The 16,891-nt window shown below is 37.9% G+C and overlaps 1 protein-coding gene across 2 annotated transcripts in view; it reads right to left on the reverse strand.

Annotated features, from left to right (window-relative positions):
- RYK (receptor like tyrosine kinase) overlaps window positions 1-16,891 on the reverse strand; it is a 93,991-nt gene that overhangs the window by 8,853 nt on the left and 68,247 nt on the right. For both annotated transcript variants that reach the window (XM_024245009.3, XM_054552657.2), the window contains exons 11-13: window positions 11,887-12,019; window positions 9,881-9,990; window positions 9,561-9,720 (exon numbers count right to left, since the gene is read on the reverse strand). In XM_024245009.3, the coding sequence (XP_024100777.1) occupies window positions 9,561-9,720; window positions 9,881-9,990; window positions 11,887-12,019 (403 nt within the window). The remainder of the gene's footprint in view (window positions 1-9,560; window positions 9,721-9,880; window positions 9,991-11,886; window positions 12,020-16,891) is intronic.

Genomic DNA, 16,891 nt, shown 5'->3' on the forward strand with positions numbered 1-16,891 from the left:
TTTAGGGCTGTTGGGATGGAATGAATGTATTTTGCATGTGAAAATGACATAAATTTTGGAAGGCCAGTGGCAGAATGTGGTGGACTGAATGTGTGTGTCCCTGCCACCATTCATATGCTGAAACCTTAACCCCCAAGTGACGGTATTAGGAGTTGGGGCCTTTGGAAGGTGGTCAGGTCATGAGAGTGCAGCCCTCATAAATGGGATTGGTACTCTTATAAAAGAGACCACCAGAGAGCTCCCTCACCCCTTATGCCACATGAGGACCCAGAAGAGAGGATGGCCATTTATGAACCAGGAAAGGGGCTCTCAACAGACACTGAACCTGCTGGTACCTAATTTTGGACTTCCTAGACTCCAGAATTATGAGAATTCAGTGTTTGTTATTTAAGTTATCCAGTCTACGGCAGTTTGTTATAGTGGCCCCAATACACTAAGACACCAACTCAACTTCAAACATCAGCAATCTTTAAGCAGAGTGTTATACATGATTGAAAAGTGACTACTTCTGCTATGAATCTGCCCCACAATCTGTGATTAGGAAAGACAGAGGAGCCAACATTGGATGCTAACCAGGCCATTACACATATCTGTTATTTATGGCACTTTTTGCCACTGTATCAGATGCACAGACATTACTCCATCAGAACACTGGGGCTATCTGAAGGGAATATTAAACAGAATAAGGACAAGTCTCTTTAAAGGAATGTAAAGAGTTGTTTACAAGATTTTATCGGTAAATTATCCTGAGGGAGAGCCAACGACAGAAAACACCCAAGCCAACTACTTGATCACAGGACAGCAAGTGCTCACCTCTGAAAATACAGTAACTCTTCCTAAAGTAAATCCACTTATTCCTCATTCCAAGGAAATATTAGGATGAATAAAACAATACCATTAAATAAAACTAAACAATATCTTAATGTTAAATTTTAAATTTTTATTTCTTAAAGTCTGAAATAATCCTTGCACCTCTAGATTTTTCTTGTCTTTAGTATTTATTTCTCTTAATGTGAACTTAATACTTAAATAATTGTTCCAAGATTATTGTATATAAAATCTGCAACTATAAAGGAAACAAATATTAGGAATCTATGCATTACTCTAAAATTAATAATGAATAAAGTTTTCTATACTTTAAAAAATAATAAGCACTCCATGCTCATGGATAGGAAGAATCAATATCGTGAAAATGGCCATACTGCCCAAGGTAATTTACAGATTCAAAAACTACTTTAAAGTTCATATGGAAACAAAAAAGAGCCCACATTGCCAAGACAATCCTAAGCCAAAAGAACAAAGCTGGACGTATCATGCTATCTGACTTCAAACTATACTACAAGGCTATAGTAGCCAAAACAGCATGGTACTGACCAAAACAGAGATACAGACGAATGGAACAGAATAGAGCCCTCAGAAATAATACCACACATCTACAACCATCTGATCTTTGACAAACCTGACAAAAACAAGAAATGGGGAAAGGATTCCCTCTTTAATAAATGGTGCTGGGAAAACTGGCTAGCCATATGTAGAAAGCTGAAACTGGATCCCTGCCTTACACCTTATACAAACATTAATTCAAGATGGATTAAAGACTTAAATGTCAGACCTAAAACCATAAAAACCCTAGAAGAAAACCTAGGCAATACCATTCAGGACAAAGGCATGGGCAAGGACTTCATGTCTAAAACACCAAAAGCAATGGCAACAAAAGCCAAAATTGACAAATGGGATCTAATTAAACTAAAGAGCTTCTGCACAGCAAAAGAAACTACCATCAGAGTGAACAGGCAACCTACAGAATGGGAGAAAAATTTTGTAATCTACTCATCTGACAAAGGGCTAATATCCAGAATCTACACAGAACTCAAACAAATTTACAAGAAAAAAACAACCCCATCAAAAAGTGGGCAAAGGATATGAACAGACACTTCTTAAAAGAAGAGATTTATGCAGCCAACAGACACATGAAAAAATGCTCATCATCACTGGCCATCACAGAAATGCAAATCAAAACCACAATGAGATACCATCTCACTCCAGTTAGAATGGCAATCATTAAAAAGTCAGGAAACAACAGGTGCTGGAGAGGATGTGGAGAAATAGGAACACTTTTCACTGTTGGTGGGACTGTAAACTAGTTCAACCACCGTTGAAGACAGTGTGGTGATTCCTCAAGGATCTAGAACTAGAAATACCATTTGACCCAGCCATCCCATTACTGGGTATATGCCCAAAGGATTATAAATCATGCTGCTATAAAGACACATGCACACATGTTTACTGTAGCACTATTCACGACAGCAAAGACTAGGAACCAACCCAAATGTCCAACAATGATAGACTGGATTAAGAAAATGTGGCACATATACACCATGGAATACTATGCAGCCATAAAAAAAGATGAGTTCATGTCCTTTGTAGGGACATGGACGAAACTGGAAACCATCATTCTCAGCAAACTATCGCAAGGACAAAAAACCAAACACCGCATGTTCTCACTCATAGGTGGGAATTGAACAATGAGAACACTTGGACACAGGGAGGAGAACATCACACACCGAGGCCTGTCATAGGGTAGGGGGAGGGGAGAGGGATAGCATTAGGAGATATACCTAATGTGAATGATGAGTTAATGGGTGCAGCACACCAACATAGCACATGTATACATATGTAACAAACCTGCATGTTGTGCACATGTACCTTAGAACTTAAAGTATAATAATAATAAAAAATAATAATAATAATAATAATAAGCATCCTCCGTAACTCTAGCTTTCTCTTTGATACCACAGTAGTTCAGCAGACTACTCTTCATAGGTATATAATAAATGTCAGACTCTCCCACTCAGGTCGCTCAGGATACAAGCACTGGGCTCCCTCCACAGCACTGGGCAAACAGGGAGTTAAAAGAGTCATAAGTAGCAATGTGCTGCAGATGCAGTCTCTGGATAACTTCACATTTCCTTTTATTTTCGAGGTAAACATTGACAGTCACAAAATAAATAATGTAAAGGCACAAGCAACACATTTTGATGTGTCCTATCCCCTAAAAACTATTCAAATACTTTTAAAAGGATCACTTCATTGCCATAAACCACGCTGATAATATTTGGCATGGAAGTTATTTCCTTGACTTGTTTTTCTTAAGAAAATGCTTCTTAAACACAATGTAATACTATAAAGACAAGAAAACCAATAAGAAAGAAATTCCTGTGTACTCCTGATTACATTTAGTAATCTCCTAATAGAAGGTAGTTCTTAAGAGCAGAATTACGTTAGCTACTATAATTAGCTAAGTAATTCAAAGAAGATGTAAATCAAGAACTCTATTTTCAAATAAAGGAAAAGAAAGTCACATAAAAAAATTTATGGTGGTATCCACATCTGATGAAAACACAATAAAAACAATATCCAGAAATTCTTAAGAATGTCTACAATGATGTCATATCTTGGAATAATATTAGACATTTATAACTAGTCAAATCTTGATGTGCATAGTTCTTAAGCTCAACAGTTAAAAGTTGATGTTAACATAAGAATCTGGACATAATGAAATACTGAATCCTTTCAGTAAAAATTCTGAAAACACAACCTAGAGATGCAATGTATTATTTTTATGATGGAAAACATCAATGTATTTCTAAATAAATCATGTAGAATTTTTAATTATGAAGAATTGCAAAAATGTTAAGGATGTCTTAAAGGACCGAGAAAATGTTCCCTCCAAGGCAGCAGTATCATTTGTTGGGTGCTACATTTACATCTAAAAAACATATGTACTTCACATGTGTATAGACTCTGGTGGAAGTGTCCAAAAATAGAATATTAAATGTAACTTTTAAGCCCCCAACTTCACCCATAAAGAAAAAATGGTAACAGAACATAATGACTGTGTGTACACATTTCCAACCCAAATGTTAAAAAGCGATCTTCAACATGTGTGCTTTAAAATATTTTAAGAATTAAAAAAAATTCAATCCCAAAAAACTAAAAGGCAGGACTTTTACACGAACAGTCACATCATAGTCATGGAAAACAGAAGGGTGTTCCTAGTCCTTTCAATTCCAATTATCTAAAGCAAAGGCGATACATACATACATATGTGTGTGTGGGATTGTATATACACACATACATATATATGGAAACAAATTTATAATAATCTACAAAAGAAAAATGTGAGCATTTTCTAGGAGTTAACCACGTTAAATGCAAATCAAAGGATATTGTTAATATCACATGCTAAGTATAGCTCAGAAAATTTGGGTCACACAGCTATTTCAAGTAAGTTTATGCCAAAACACACTGAAAGTAATTATGATGTTAAAGTAATTCTCCTGTTGAGGTGCCTCTTTTGGAGGCAGCTAGCGTGAGGCTGGGGAATCACGAAGCTACGTGTCATGCCCTGTGCTGCCCAGACTCATGAACAATTCAGTCAGGGTGACTAAAAGCTACTCCACAAAACCAAAAGGCAAGATGTTTGCTTATGCCTTCTTTGTGCAGGCATACAGAGAACCTAAGAAGAAAAACCCAGAGATCCCTGTCAATTTTGCAAAATTGTCCAAAAGTACACTGAGAAGTGGAAGACAATGTCTGGGAAAGAGAAGTCTAAATCTGATGAAATGGCAAAAGTAGATAAAATATGCTATGATTCAGAAATGAAGCATTATGGACTATCTAAGGGAGGCAAAACAAAAAAAATAAAAAACAAAAAGGACCTCAATGTCCCCAGAAGGTCACTGTCCAGATTCTTCCTGTTCTGTTCAGAATTTTGCCCCAAGAATTCAGACCCTGGCATCTCTATTGGAGATGTGGCAAAAAAAGCTAGGTGAGAGGTGGAGTAATTTAAGTGACGCTGAAAAGCAGCTTTGCATCACAAAGGCAACAAAGCTGAAGGAGAAGTATGAGAAGGATGTTGCTAACTGCCAAGTCTAAAGGAAAACTTGATGGCGCAAAAGGTCCCACTAAAGTAGTCTGGACAAAGGTGGAAGAGAAAGGCAAAGATGACGAGGAGGAAGAGGCGGAGGAGGAGGAGAATGAATAAAAAACGTTATCTGTAATAACAAACTAAATAACTAACTAAAGTAATTCTCTTGTGAATCTGCTCACCATTAAGTTAATGGTGATATCTTAAAATAAAGCTGCCACATGAACAAGCAACTAAGTATTTGTTTTGGTATAACTGCATTCTGATGATGGCAGATTCTTACATAAAATGTGTGAACTCCTGCAAAATGTCATAACCATAAAAATAACCATCTCTGATATAATTTGAAATGTTCTGCCTAACCAAACCATGTATCCTCAACATGAACTTTGCCACCTAATACCCAGCTGAAGAGACTCAATGCTCTTGGAGCATCTTGCTTGGAGACTTATTATTAGCTATAGCCTCATTTGTTGAAAGTATATTATCTAACTTAATTTTCACTCTGTAGGTCCTACAAAATATTTAATCAGAAATATTACAAAAAAATAATTCCTATCATCGCTTAATTATACACTGGTATACCTACACAGAAATAAATATGTTAAATTAAATAATACAGGCTGGGTGCAGTGGCTCCCACCTGTAATCCCAGTGCTTTGAGAGGTCAAGGCAGGAGGATCGCTTGAGCTTAGGGGTACAAGATCAGCCTGGGCAGCACAGCAAGCCTCCATCTCTACAAAAAATAAAAGAATTAGCCACGTGTGGTGGCACACACTGGTAGTCCTAGCTACTCAGGAGGCTGAGGCAGGAGGACCACTTGAGCCCAGAAGTACAAGGCTACACTGAGCTATGATTGTACCACTGCACTCCCACCTGGGCAATAGAGTGAGACCCTGTGTCTAAGGAAAAAAAAAAAGTAATACATATTTTGGGGGCCTCCACTGTGCAAGCAAATAGCACTACTTGCCATCTTGCATACCCCTTTGAAATGCAAGCTATCAATGCTCCTTTTTCTAAGACAATAGTAAGATTTCCAACCTCTTCAAATTACACAAAATACTTATAGATTATCATCTAAGAATTATCTTCCATTTTCTGCCCATCGAACCAGTTTTGGTTCACCACAACTGCCATCTCATTTCAGCAAAGGCGACTATACTATATTTCAATAAATAACAAAATAAAAATTTTAAATCAACCACTGGAAATAAAAAAATTAACATTCCAAAGAGACGAGTGAATCCATCTTTTAAATCAACTATGGAATAAAATTTTCAAAGTAAACACTAAGAGAAGTTTACTTCACTTTTCTACATTTAAAAATGTTTAGATGTGAGCTTTTACTAAAGGAGTAAATTTGAGAATCACACTGCTCTAATTCAACTAATTTTATGGTTTAAAATTATGTTCTACAACCAAAGCCAAACCAACTCCTCCTGCCCCTTTCCCACTCCATGAAAACAGCTTTGCTTAATGTAGGGCTGGTAAACAGCTCCAGCTACAATTCAGAATTTCTCAATAAAGATTTGGCAACTCTAAAACCAAAAACCGTATCAAAGAGTAGAACTAGTCCTTACTGTCATTCACTACAGCAGCTGTGCATTGGTCTAAATCAAACTCTGCTTTCCCTTCGTATGTCATTTGAAAAAAATAAAAATCAAAACCAAAAACGTAACCCTTCTCTCCCTAAAAAAAAGCCCAGGTTCTCCTTAGGTAGCCGTTAAAAGAATATAACCTGCTTTGCATATTTGTACTGCTTTACTTGGTATGTTTAACTTCTAGACATTAATGCTAGAGAGAGATTTTTTCTTTATCATCAAAGCTCTGGAAAAACAGACCAGGACTAGTACCGCATTGTTCTATAAGCTGAACCCTGGGATTCAGTATCCAAGAGTCTGGCTTTATTTCCCTCATCCTGCCACCTATCACCCACCATGCCCCATGCCTCTCTGGCTAGGAGAGGCTGTGGACAACACGAAACAGGTTGTCATTCAGTGTTAGCTTCTGATCTGCTCTGTGAAGCAGATCACATCCCTTCTCATAATCATTCATATTTATTTTGTTCATCTCACAAATGTCAGATAAACTGTTTCTTTGAGAATAGTTTATCTTGAGTTAAAACAAAGTATTTTGAAGATATATACAATGAAAGACCTTGATTTTAACAAAATTAGCTAGGCATGGTGGTGCACGCCTATAGTCCCAGCTACTCAGGAGGCTGAGGCAGGAGAATCGCTTGAACCCAGGAGGCGGAGGTTGCACTGAGCTGCAATCGCGCCACTGCACTCCAGTCTGGTGACAGAGAGAGACTCTGTCTCAAAAAAAAAAAAAAAAAGTTTAAAAATTATATAAGTAGATTGCTCATTCACATTAAATGAACACATTTTATCAAAATACTTGGTATGTAAAAGGAGTGATATATCTGTATTAGTCCCTTCTCACACTGCTATGAATAAATAGCCAAGACTGAGTAATTTATAAAGGAGAGAGGTTGAATTGACTTATTTCTGCATTGATGGAGAGGCCTCAGGAAACTTACAATCATGACGGAAGGAAAAGAAGAAGCAAGCACCTTCCTCACAGGGTGGCAGGATGGAGTGAGTGTGAGCAGGGGAAATGCCAGACGCTGATAAAACCATCAGATCTCGTGAGACTCACTAAACAGCATGGGGGAACCTGTCCCCCATGATCCAATTATCTCCACCCTTGGTCCCGCCCTTGACATGTGGGGATTATGGGAATTACAGTTCAAGATGAGATTTTGGGTGGGGACATAGCCAAACCATATCAATATCAAATAGCACATAGTTTCTAAAAAGGAAAAAAAATTTATTTAGTAGTTACAGTTAATGAAAGCATTTTTCCCCTTTCTCAAATTATTCTCATTTTAAGGATTTTAAATTAGAATATCAGTTTTTCAGTAAAGAAATCTTAGATCATTTCAATTATTGACTGCAGTGAACTGAATGGTAGCCCCAAAGATATGCCCATGTCCTACTCCCTGAAACTTGACAAAACATGTGATTAAGGACCTTGAGAGGAAAAGTTTATTCTGGATTATGTAGGTGGGTTCTAAATCATATGTATCCCTTTAAGAGGGAGGCAGAGAGAGTTTGAAAGACGTATGTGAAGGAGAAAGTGGTATGAACTTGGAACAGAGAGATGGAACCACAAGCCAAAGAATGCCAACAGCCACCAGAGCTGAAAGAGGCAAGGACTGCTTCTCCACTAGAGCCTCTGGAGGGAGTCCAGCCATGCCTACACCTTGATTTCAGACATTTGGCTTCAGAAGTGAACCACGAGGGACTATATTTCTATTGTTCTAAGCCACCAAGTTTGTAGTAATTTGCTACAGCAGCCACAGAAAACTCATACACTGAGGAAATGAGTATATACCAATTAATATAATTAATTAGCGTACAGTAATACATGATTAAAAGATTAATCCTTAAAACATACTTTGAAACAAGAGTAGCCCTAAATTATAAAATATAGACACACAAAATACAATGATACAGTAAGCCCAATTCTTACAGTTGAAGCTTAGAAGCAAATTATTCTATAGGATTTTACATATAACACAAACAGATTATCACTGAGTGAACATATGTGGGACCCTATAAGCAGAAGTTTTACCTAATCCCTAAATATTCTGCAACAATAATAAAGTCTAACAGGCAAGAGACAGGAAAGTAAATTACGCTTAGTCTTCCAAATAAGACTAAGAAATCAAGTGACAGAAATTTTAAATGGCTGTAAAATATGAACAAGTGAACGTGGCTTCTGAAACTATACATCACAAAGGGCCCAACTATGATCTGGCTAAGTGGCAAAACCACCCAGAAACTTGACAAAAGGAAGAGGATGACGGGGGGAATTACAAATTTTACGGGCCATAACACTCAGAAGAGGTCATCTGAAAAAAAGAAAACATCTTTATGATCTGGCAACGATTTGGTCTGCCTCTTATATAAGAAAGAAATAATAATGAAATTACTGGAACCTGAGTCTCAAAATCCTCACCTTTAAAACTGGGATACCACAGCCTACCTCCTAGTGTTAACAGTGCTTCTGTCAATGGACGTGGTGGCTCACACCTGTAATCCCAGCACTTTGGGAGGCAGAGGCAGGTGGATCAACTGAGGTCAGGAGTTCAAGACCAGCCTGGCCAACATGGTAAAACCCCGTCTCTACTAAAAATACAAAATTAGCTGGGCATGTGCCTGTGGTGGCACACACCTGTAATCCCAGCTACCTGGGAGGCTGAGGCCGGAGAATCGCTTGAACCTGGGAGGCAGAGGTTGCAGTGAGCCGGGATTGTGCCACTGCACTCCAGCCTGGGCTACAAGAGTGGAACTCTGTCTCTATAAAAAAAAAAAAAAAAGTGTTTCTGTCAGAGCAGTACTGAGGATGAAATGAGATTACACACAGTGCTGGCCTATGGTCTGGGTCACAGCTCCTCTCCATAAACTGGTTGACTGGCAGCTAATTACACTTGCTTTCTGGATAAAAATTTCTGGGAACAGCTAGCAGATTTTTTAAAAACCCAAAAGACAAAAATAGTAAAACATTTAAAAACAGAAAGCTGTTTCTCTATTCTTTTCTATCTGGGGGTCCCGGCACTTACCACATCACTAGCGCTAGAGAACTCGTTATTAACCAGACTTTCAAGAGCCATCCAACGAACTGGCCTGTTTTCATTGTCCCCCAGACAGTGATAGTCCATGGGGAACAAGTCTCTGGAGAGGGCATTGTCTGTGATCTTAACTTGAAGTGTGTCATCAATGCTGAAAAGTAAAGACATGAACATCAAATGCAATCAGAGTATTAAAAAGTAGGGATCACCACCACCCTTAAATACAACACAAGTCCCACTGTGACTCGCAGAGAACCCCAAATCCAGGAAGCACTCTACATCAAGTGCAGCGTCAAGCTCATGGCACCTACACACAGTTCCTGGCAGCCAGGTCTTTGTGGATGACTTCCCTTCTGGCCAGGTAGCTCATTCCACAGGCAATCTGAATAGCCATGTGTACCAGGTCTTGCTGAGAAATTGCCTGTGGTAACAAAAAATAACATGGTTTGCAAATAGCACACAAATATGATGGCACTTTCTTACTTTCTTATTTTATTCCACAATCCTACTCCATCCAAAAATACTGCTTTAAACCTACACACAGAATTTTTAAAAGCTATTTCTTGACCAAGACTATGTTCCCATATATCCCTATACTTATATCAACTATAGTCCTTATTATTCTGTAATCTACCATTTACTCTCTGTCTCCTTTCATCTGTTAGATGTATCTCCCCAATATCCAGCACACAGAGCAGCTGCTCAATACATCTGTTCAGTGAATGCTGAGTTCGCAAGGTAATATTTCAAATGTTTATAATTCAGTAATCTTTTTTTTTCCCCAAAACAGTAGTTTTTATTAGGAGATTCTCTCCTTGGGATTATTTTCAAATTAACAAGTCTAAGCCTGGTGCAGTGGCTCATGCCTATAATCCCAGCACTTCGGAAGGCTGAGGTGGGAGGATCACTTGAGCCCAGGAGTTCGAGACCAACCTGGACAACATATTGAGGCCCTGTCTCTACACAAAATGATTTTTTTTTTTCAAATTAGCCAGGTATGGTGGCATGTTCCTGTGGTCTCAGCTACTCAGGAGGCTGAAGTGGGAGGATTTGCTTAAGCATGGGAGGTTGAGGCTTCAGTGAGCTGTGATCACACCACTGCCCTCTACCCTTGGTGTCTGAGATCCTGTCTAACGAAACAAAAAACAAAAAAACCCTGCGGCTGGGCGCGGTGGCTCACACCTGTAATCCCAGCACTTTGGGAGGCCGAGGCGGGTGGATCACGAGGTCAGGAGATCGAGACCATCCTGGCTAACACGGTGAAACCCCGTCTACTAAAAATACAAAAAATTAGCCGGGCGTGGTGGCAGGAGCCTGTAGTCCCAGCTACTCGGGAGGCTGAGGCAGGAGAATGGCGTGAACCTGGGAGGCGGAGCTGGCAGTGAGCTGAGATCATGCCACGGCACTCTAGCCTGGGCGACAGAGCGAGACTCCATCTCAAAAAAACAAACAAACAAACAAACAAAAAACACACACAAACCCAAAGTATAAGCTCCTAGCTTTTTCTGCTGATGGGTTCTTCTAGGTGTATGACAGTACTTGGGGCTGAGGAATAAAATCCTTCCCCAGGTAATGCACATGAGCCACAGCCTCTAACCACTTGTTGAGAATCCCAGCTTTAGTCTTGTCAATTTACAAAGCATATCATACATATTAAGCCAAATACTCAATGCAGCCTTTGAACCCACTTTCTCCTGGCAACTATAGTAAGTATACTATTATAAATCCTAAAGCAACTTAATGGGACAACAAGATACAGCTGACAGCAAAAAAACCCACTAGGCTTTACTACCACTACCATCATAATATGCTTGGTATCTGACCTTTGCTTTACAGTTATAAACACAAGCAGGGAAGAGAAACACTCTTAGACGACTGCCATCTTACAGCCAAGCATATTAACAATACATCCAATTAGCTCCCACAATCTAGACCTCCACTCATCACCAGCCTTTGGTATAGTATGAACCAAATGGCTCTAGAAAGTCTGTTTCCATTCCTAAGAGGAAGATCTAGTACCCTGAGTTATCAGGAAAACACCTAAGATGGTATTACAAAGGGTTTGAGTTGGTTATGAATAAGTACACAATGAAAATATAAGGAAAACTTCAGCATCAGCACAGTGTAAGCCTCAAGGCAGGAACATAAGCCAACATTTTCCTTTAAATCAACAGGTTATAAATACCTTGTAGTTCATTTTGAGGTTCTTTGTTGCAGGCCTCTAAACAGTTTATATTTAAGAATGTTAATATCTACTTTCAAAGACATTATCAGAAACTACTGGTAAATAATTGGTATTTGGGCAAATTTTTCTCACCTGTGGATTATTGGCCTCTACTAACTTGCACTGTCGTAAAAACAATTTAAGATTCCCCCAATTCATGTAAGGCAATATCACCATGGGCTTTTCTCCTTCTTCTATACACACATGAGTAATAGGAAGAAGATTTCTATAAAATAATAAAAAATTGGGAGAAAGACAAAGGAATCCAAAATGTTAGGGGCTTACTGCTAATAAAAATAATCTAAAACAAAACAAAATCCCCAAAATACTTAAAAACATGATTACCATTAAAAATGTAAAATTATAAGTGTTCTGTATTTTAAACCAGACTTAAGTGTTCCCCATATATGTGCATATATCCCCATATATGCACATTCTTGGTAGGGAAAAGTCATAAACTCAGAGTTGCTTCCTCTGGGCTGGATTCTCTGAAGGCACACTCTAACCACACTATATCTTTACTCCAAAGGGCAATTAATCAGTGACATCTAAAAACTGACTTGCCCATGAGTGTATTATGATAATAATATCCCACTTACTCCATTATCACACATGAAAAAAAAAAAGGCCCAATCCAGACTGTGGTCAAGAATATGATCACCAAAAAAGGTCTCTAAAAGGCTGAAACTGCCACAAAAGCCAAAAAGTCCTTAGCTGGTCACACTGGATTTAGAATCAGATTTTTGAATCCCAGATTTACCAATTACTATCAGAGTGACCATCTGTCTCTTGGCTTTGGTTTCCATTCTTATAACATAGGGACCCCACCAACCATAAAAGGTTGCTGTGATGTGCAAAATAAAACCAAGCATGTAGTGGACAATCCCGTTCCTATTTTAATTTCTATGGCATACATACATACATACATTTCATCCTATTGTCTAATAACACCTCCTCCACTGACATCTTGAAATAACTGCTAATTTTTCCCAAGGTTATGTAACTTTTTACATAATTATATCATCTTCCCCACTAAGCTAAAAACTGCTAGAAGACAAAAACTAAGGTACACGCAATTTTTACACCCAACACTTTGTATTCTATGCTATATAAAACAAACATTTAATAACAAATAACAGTAACAAATAGCCTTAAAACATTCCTATTCCTTAACTTAGCAAATCTTGCTTCTAAGGATGTTTAATAAGGAAATACATCAAACATCAAAAAGCTAGTTAATGAACAAAGATAGTGCAATATTAGTAAAAAGTAGCAAACAGCTTGAATGTTCAAAAGTAATGAAAGAATAACAGGATAATAAGTCACAATTGGTTACAATATGAGAATATGAGTAAAAGCTTATCTTACAAGAAAGTAAGATACAAAATTCACACTTGCAAGATAATTATAAAAATGGAGAAAAATAATAATAATACAGGTCTGCGTGGAAATATGCAAAGAGTTAAGAGTTGTCTTTAAGTTGTAAGACTATAGATAATTTCAGCTTTGTTTTCTGTATTTCCTAAAAATTGTCTTAATTGAGCATGTATCACATTTTAAACCCCAGTTATAAAACCGTGGCACAATCACCAGTGCACAAGTGGCAAAGCTGTGCACTCCCCTCATATTTGCAGGAGTTACTAACATGGAAAGCACTGACCCTGAGGAGGTGGGAAAATGAGGACTTAAAGATGAGTAAACCTGTAAGAGGCAACCTCTCTATAACTGCTCGAGTGGCAGCGATTAGGAGTTCCACTTTATATGCAAGGAAATCCATGCTGGGAGAGAAAGTTTAGGTAACCTGCCAAGGACAAAGAGCAAGTACACGGAGAAAAATATCAAATCTTCATCTGATTTAATACTCTGCATTCCCCTGGACCACTAGACTTTCTCTCCAGAGGAGCAAGGGAGATCACACGGGAGATTACAGAGCCTCCTTTCCACCAACTCCCATGAACACTAAAATGACTACAGGTTTACACTCAGGATTAACTTGGGCATACCATTAAACACTGTTGCCTAATCTATTTAACCCACCAAAGATTACTTCTGTTTCTTTCTTTGTGACTGAAATTCATTTAGCAGAGTTAAAGACATTTTATCCACTAGGTTTGCTGGGTGAAGTCACATCTTTTATTCCACTACCACAGGATTAAAAATCCACTGGTAGAGCTAACAAACTTCATGAAAATGTTTCAAAGTACAAATGGCTGTTTTTCATTCTGCCCATTTTGTAACGAAAAGGAGGAGAAAGGGGAAGGTCTGGATCTCTAAGAAGAGTGAATGAAAGCAGGAGATGCTATAGAGAAGAAAGAAGGTAGAGGAAGGGTAGGTTCTGTGGGGCTTGGCACAAGAACTGCCTCTAATTCTCAGTCTTGTTGAGGGCGCTTACAGAGGGAGAGCTGTGAGCCATTTGGCATAAGAAGTGTTCACCATCAGGCATCCTTGGGCCAATGAAGGGGCCAAACTATAAGGAGAAATAGCTCAAGAATACTTTGATATGAAGCACTTCTAATGAAATTAAAATAGGTAAATATCTTTTATGTATACAGCTATTTTAACTTATAATAAAATTATTTTCATAAATTCCAGTGGAAAAATGTGTGAAAAGAAAGGATTTCAAAATGCTTTAAAACACTTCAATACGTGTACAATCCGTAACCATGGATGTTAAAACATGAAGCAAACATGCTGTATTACATGCCACAACCAGCTAAAAAGGCAAAATCTAAAAACAGGTGTTTTTTCTTGCTGAATAAATTCTATATTCTATTGCTTGATAAATTCTATAATATGATCTCTGAAGATCATTTCATTTTCATTCTTTCTGCCTAACACAGTTCCAAGTGCAAAATGGGTACTGAATGAATTAAAGAATGAACAAACAAATACATAAGTATAGCTATGAACAGTCTACACATATCAGGGATCAAAACGAAATGTGTGATAGGCCCTGGTCACCTTAAAAATGAAATGAACTGCTACAGTGAATGGAAAGAATAATATACTTTCTACATGCTGACAATGTGTTTTATTCACTGTAACTAGGACTCCTGCTATCACCTCATAGAAGGAAGAACAATTAAGCATAATCAAGCTATAACCTACATTTACAAGACTTTCCTCAAAAGGACTGAATGCCCAGTATCAAATAACCCCAATTTAGTATGTCATGTCATTCAATTCCCTAAGGACCTCCTGAGACTGCTAATTCATCCTGGTGGGATGCTGCAAAACCTTACAATCTAAAACTGCATGAGACACAATACTGCAAATGCTTGCTCTGAGCATTTTTCAGCCAAGACATCTTTAAGGCTACAGTGAATATAAAACCGTTTCTTGGGAAAATCCTGGCTTTGTCTACATTTATCCCTGCTACTCACTTCTGTGCTGAAGTGATGCAAACCTTTCACTGGGGTAAGAACATTGGCTAGGTATCTAAGTAATAGGTTAACATTATATACTAAGATTAAACACCTTTGGCCCTTCTCCCTAGAGTCAGTGTAATAGACCATTAAGCACTTTCAACACTGCCAAAAAGGACAATATTCCAACTGTTTCTGTCCCTTCTGCTACTGAGATTATCAACTTTTAGCGTTTCCTTCACCCTTGGTTGCCCAGAAGCTAGGAGGTGTTTTATGTTCAGTCACAGTAAAAATATTTGTTCTCCTTACTGCTGGCTCATTTGTTTTCTCTTCTACCACCACAATGCCAAAAAACTCAGTTTCTTTTTCATTACCATTTTATTTATCTTACTGTGGCTGCCTTCCTTTTAGGTCCTCAAATCCTTCTGAATATGAACCAAAATATAACTAAATTTAAAAGTAAGGCTCTCGGTAGTCACCTTATTCTTCAGCAGAACTCAAGGAACTGTCTAAAGTATACAGAAACTATATTTTTTCAGAAGCCCATAAACATCTTCCAACAGAGATGACCAGTTCTTTTTTTAAACATATGTGATCAAATTTTCAGTAGACATACAAATTATGTTGACTCTATATAGTGCTTTAAAAAAAATTTGCTCTAATGTTGATACTGTCACACATTATGATGTTATATTTAAGTTGCTTTTCTGTCTCAAAAGGTAGAAGTTTTTGTTATAGTTCTGTGAACAGGACCAATACCAAGCTTTTAAAAAAGGTCTTCATGGCCGGGCACAGTGGCTCATGCCTGTAATCCCAGCACTTTGGGAGGCCGAGGCGGGCAGATCACGAGGTCAGGAGATCGAGACCATCGTGGCTAACACGGTGAAACCCTGTCTCTACTAAAAATAGAAAAAATTAGCTGGGCATGGTGGGGGGTGCCTGTAGTCCCAGCTACTTAGGAGGCTGAGGAAGGAGAATGGCGTGAACCAGGGAGACGGAGCTTGCAGTGAGCCGAGATCAGGCCACTGCACTCTAGCCTGGGTGACAGAGCGAGACTCTGTCTCCAAAAAAAAAAAAAAAAAAAAAAGGCCTTCATATAGAACTATAAGTAGTTTTTAAAAATCATGCTATGGCATAATGATTGTATACCAGAAATTAGTTAAATAAAATGTGGTACATCCATTCAGTGGACTGTTATGTAGCCTTTTTAAATGGCTACATGGATTTACAGTTGCCAACATCAGAAGTCAGATACATTGTTTTCTTAAATTAAGAAGCATGTTAACTTTGTCAAAGACAACAGTGATATTATGATTACAAAGAAAAATATCTTCTTTTTATTGAAAATACATGCTGGACATGCACTCAAAGTACTGAGATGTCTAATTTATTATAAAATATTTATATACTGTATCTAGAGATGTCTCTAGATACAGATGGATAAATACATAAACATACACAACACAGAAAATATGGCAAAATGTTAACTATCACTGAATCTAGAAGGAAGATTTATTCATGTTTATTATACTTGACTTTGAGGTCCTATACGTTTAAAAATCTCATAACAAATATTTTTTAACATATGTAAACCATCATCCTATTTTTTAAAGGGAAATGTGCACATAAATATGTATAAATTATTTCTGGAAAGATTAGCTAGATTAGCTATGATTATCCAGATGTGGGCTTACATACTATTCTTTGTTTTCTTTTATACTTTACTGTGTTTT

The sequence above is a fragment of the Pongo abelii genome, chromosome 2 (assembly GCF_028885655.2).
Source record: "Pongo abelii isolate AG06213 chromosome 2, NHGRI_mPonAbe1-v2.0_pri, whole genome shotgun sequence".
NCBI lineage: Eukaryota > Metazoa > Chordata > Mammalia > Primates > Hominidae > Pongo > Pongo abelii.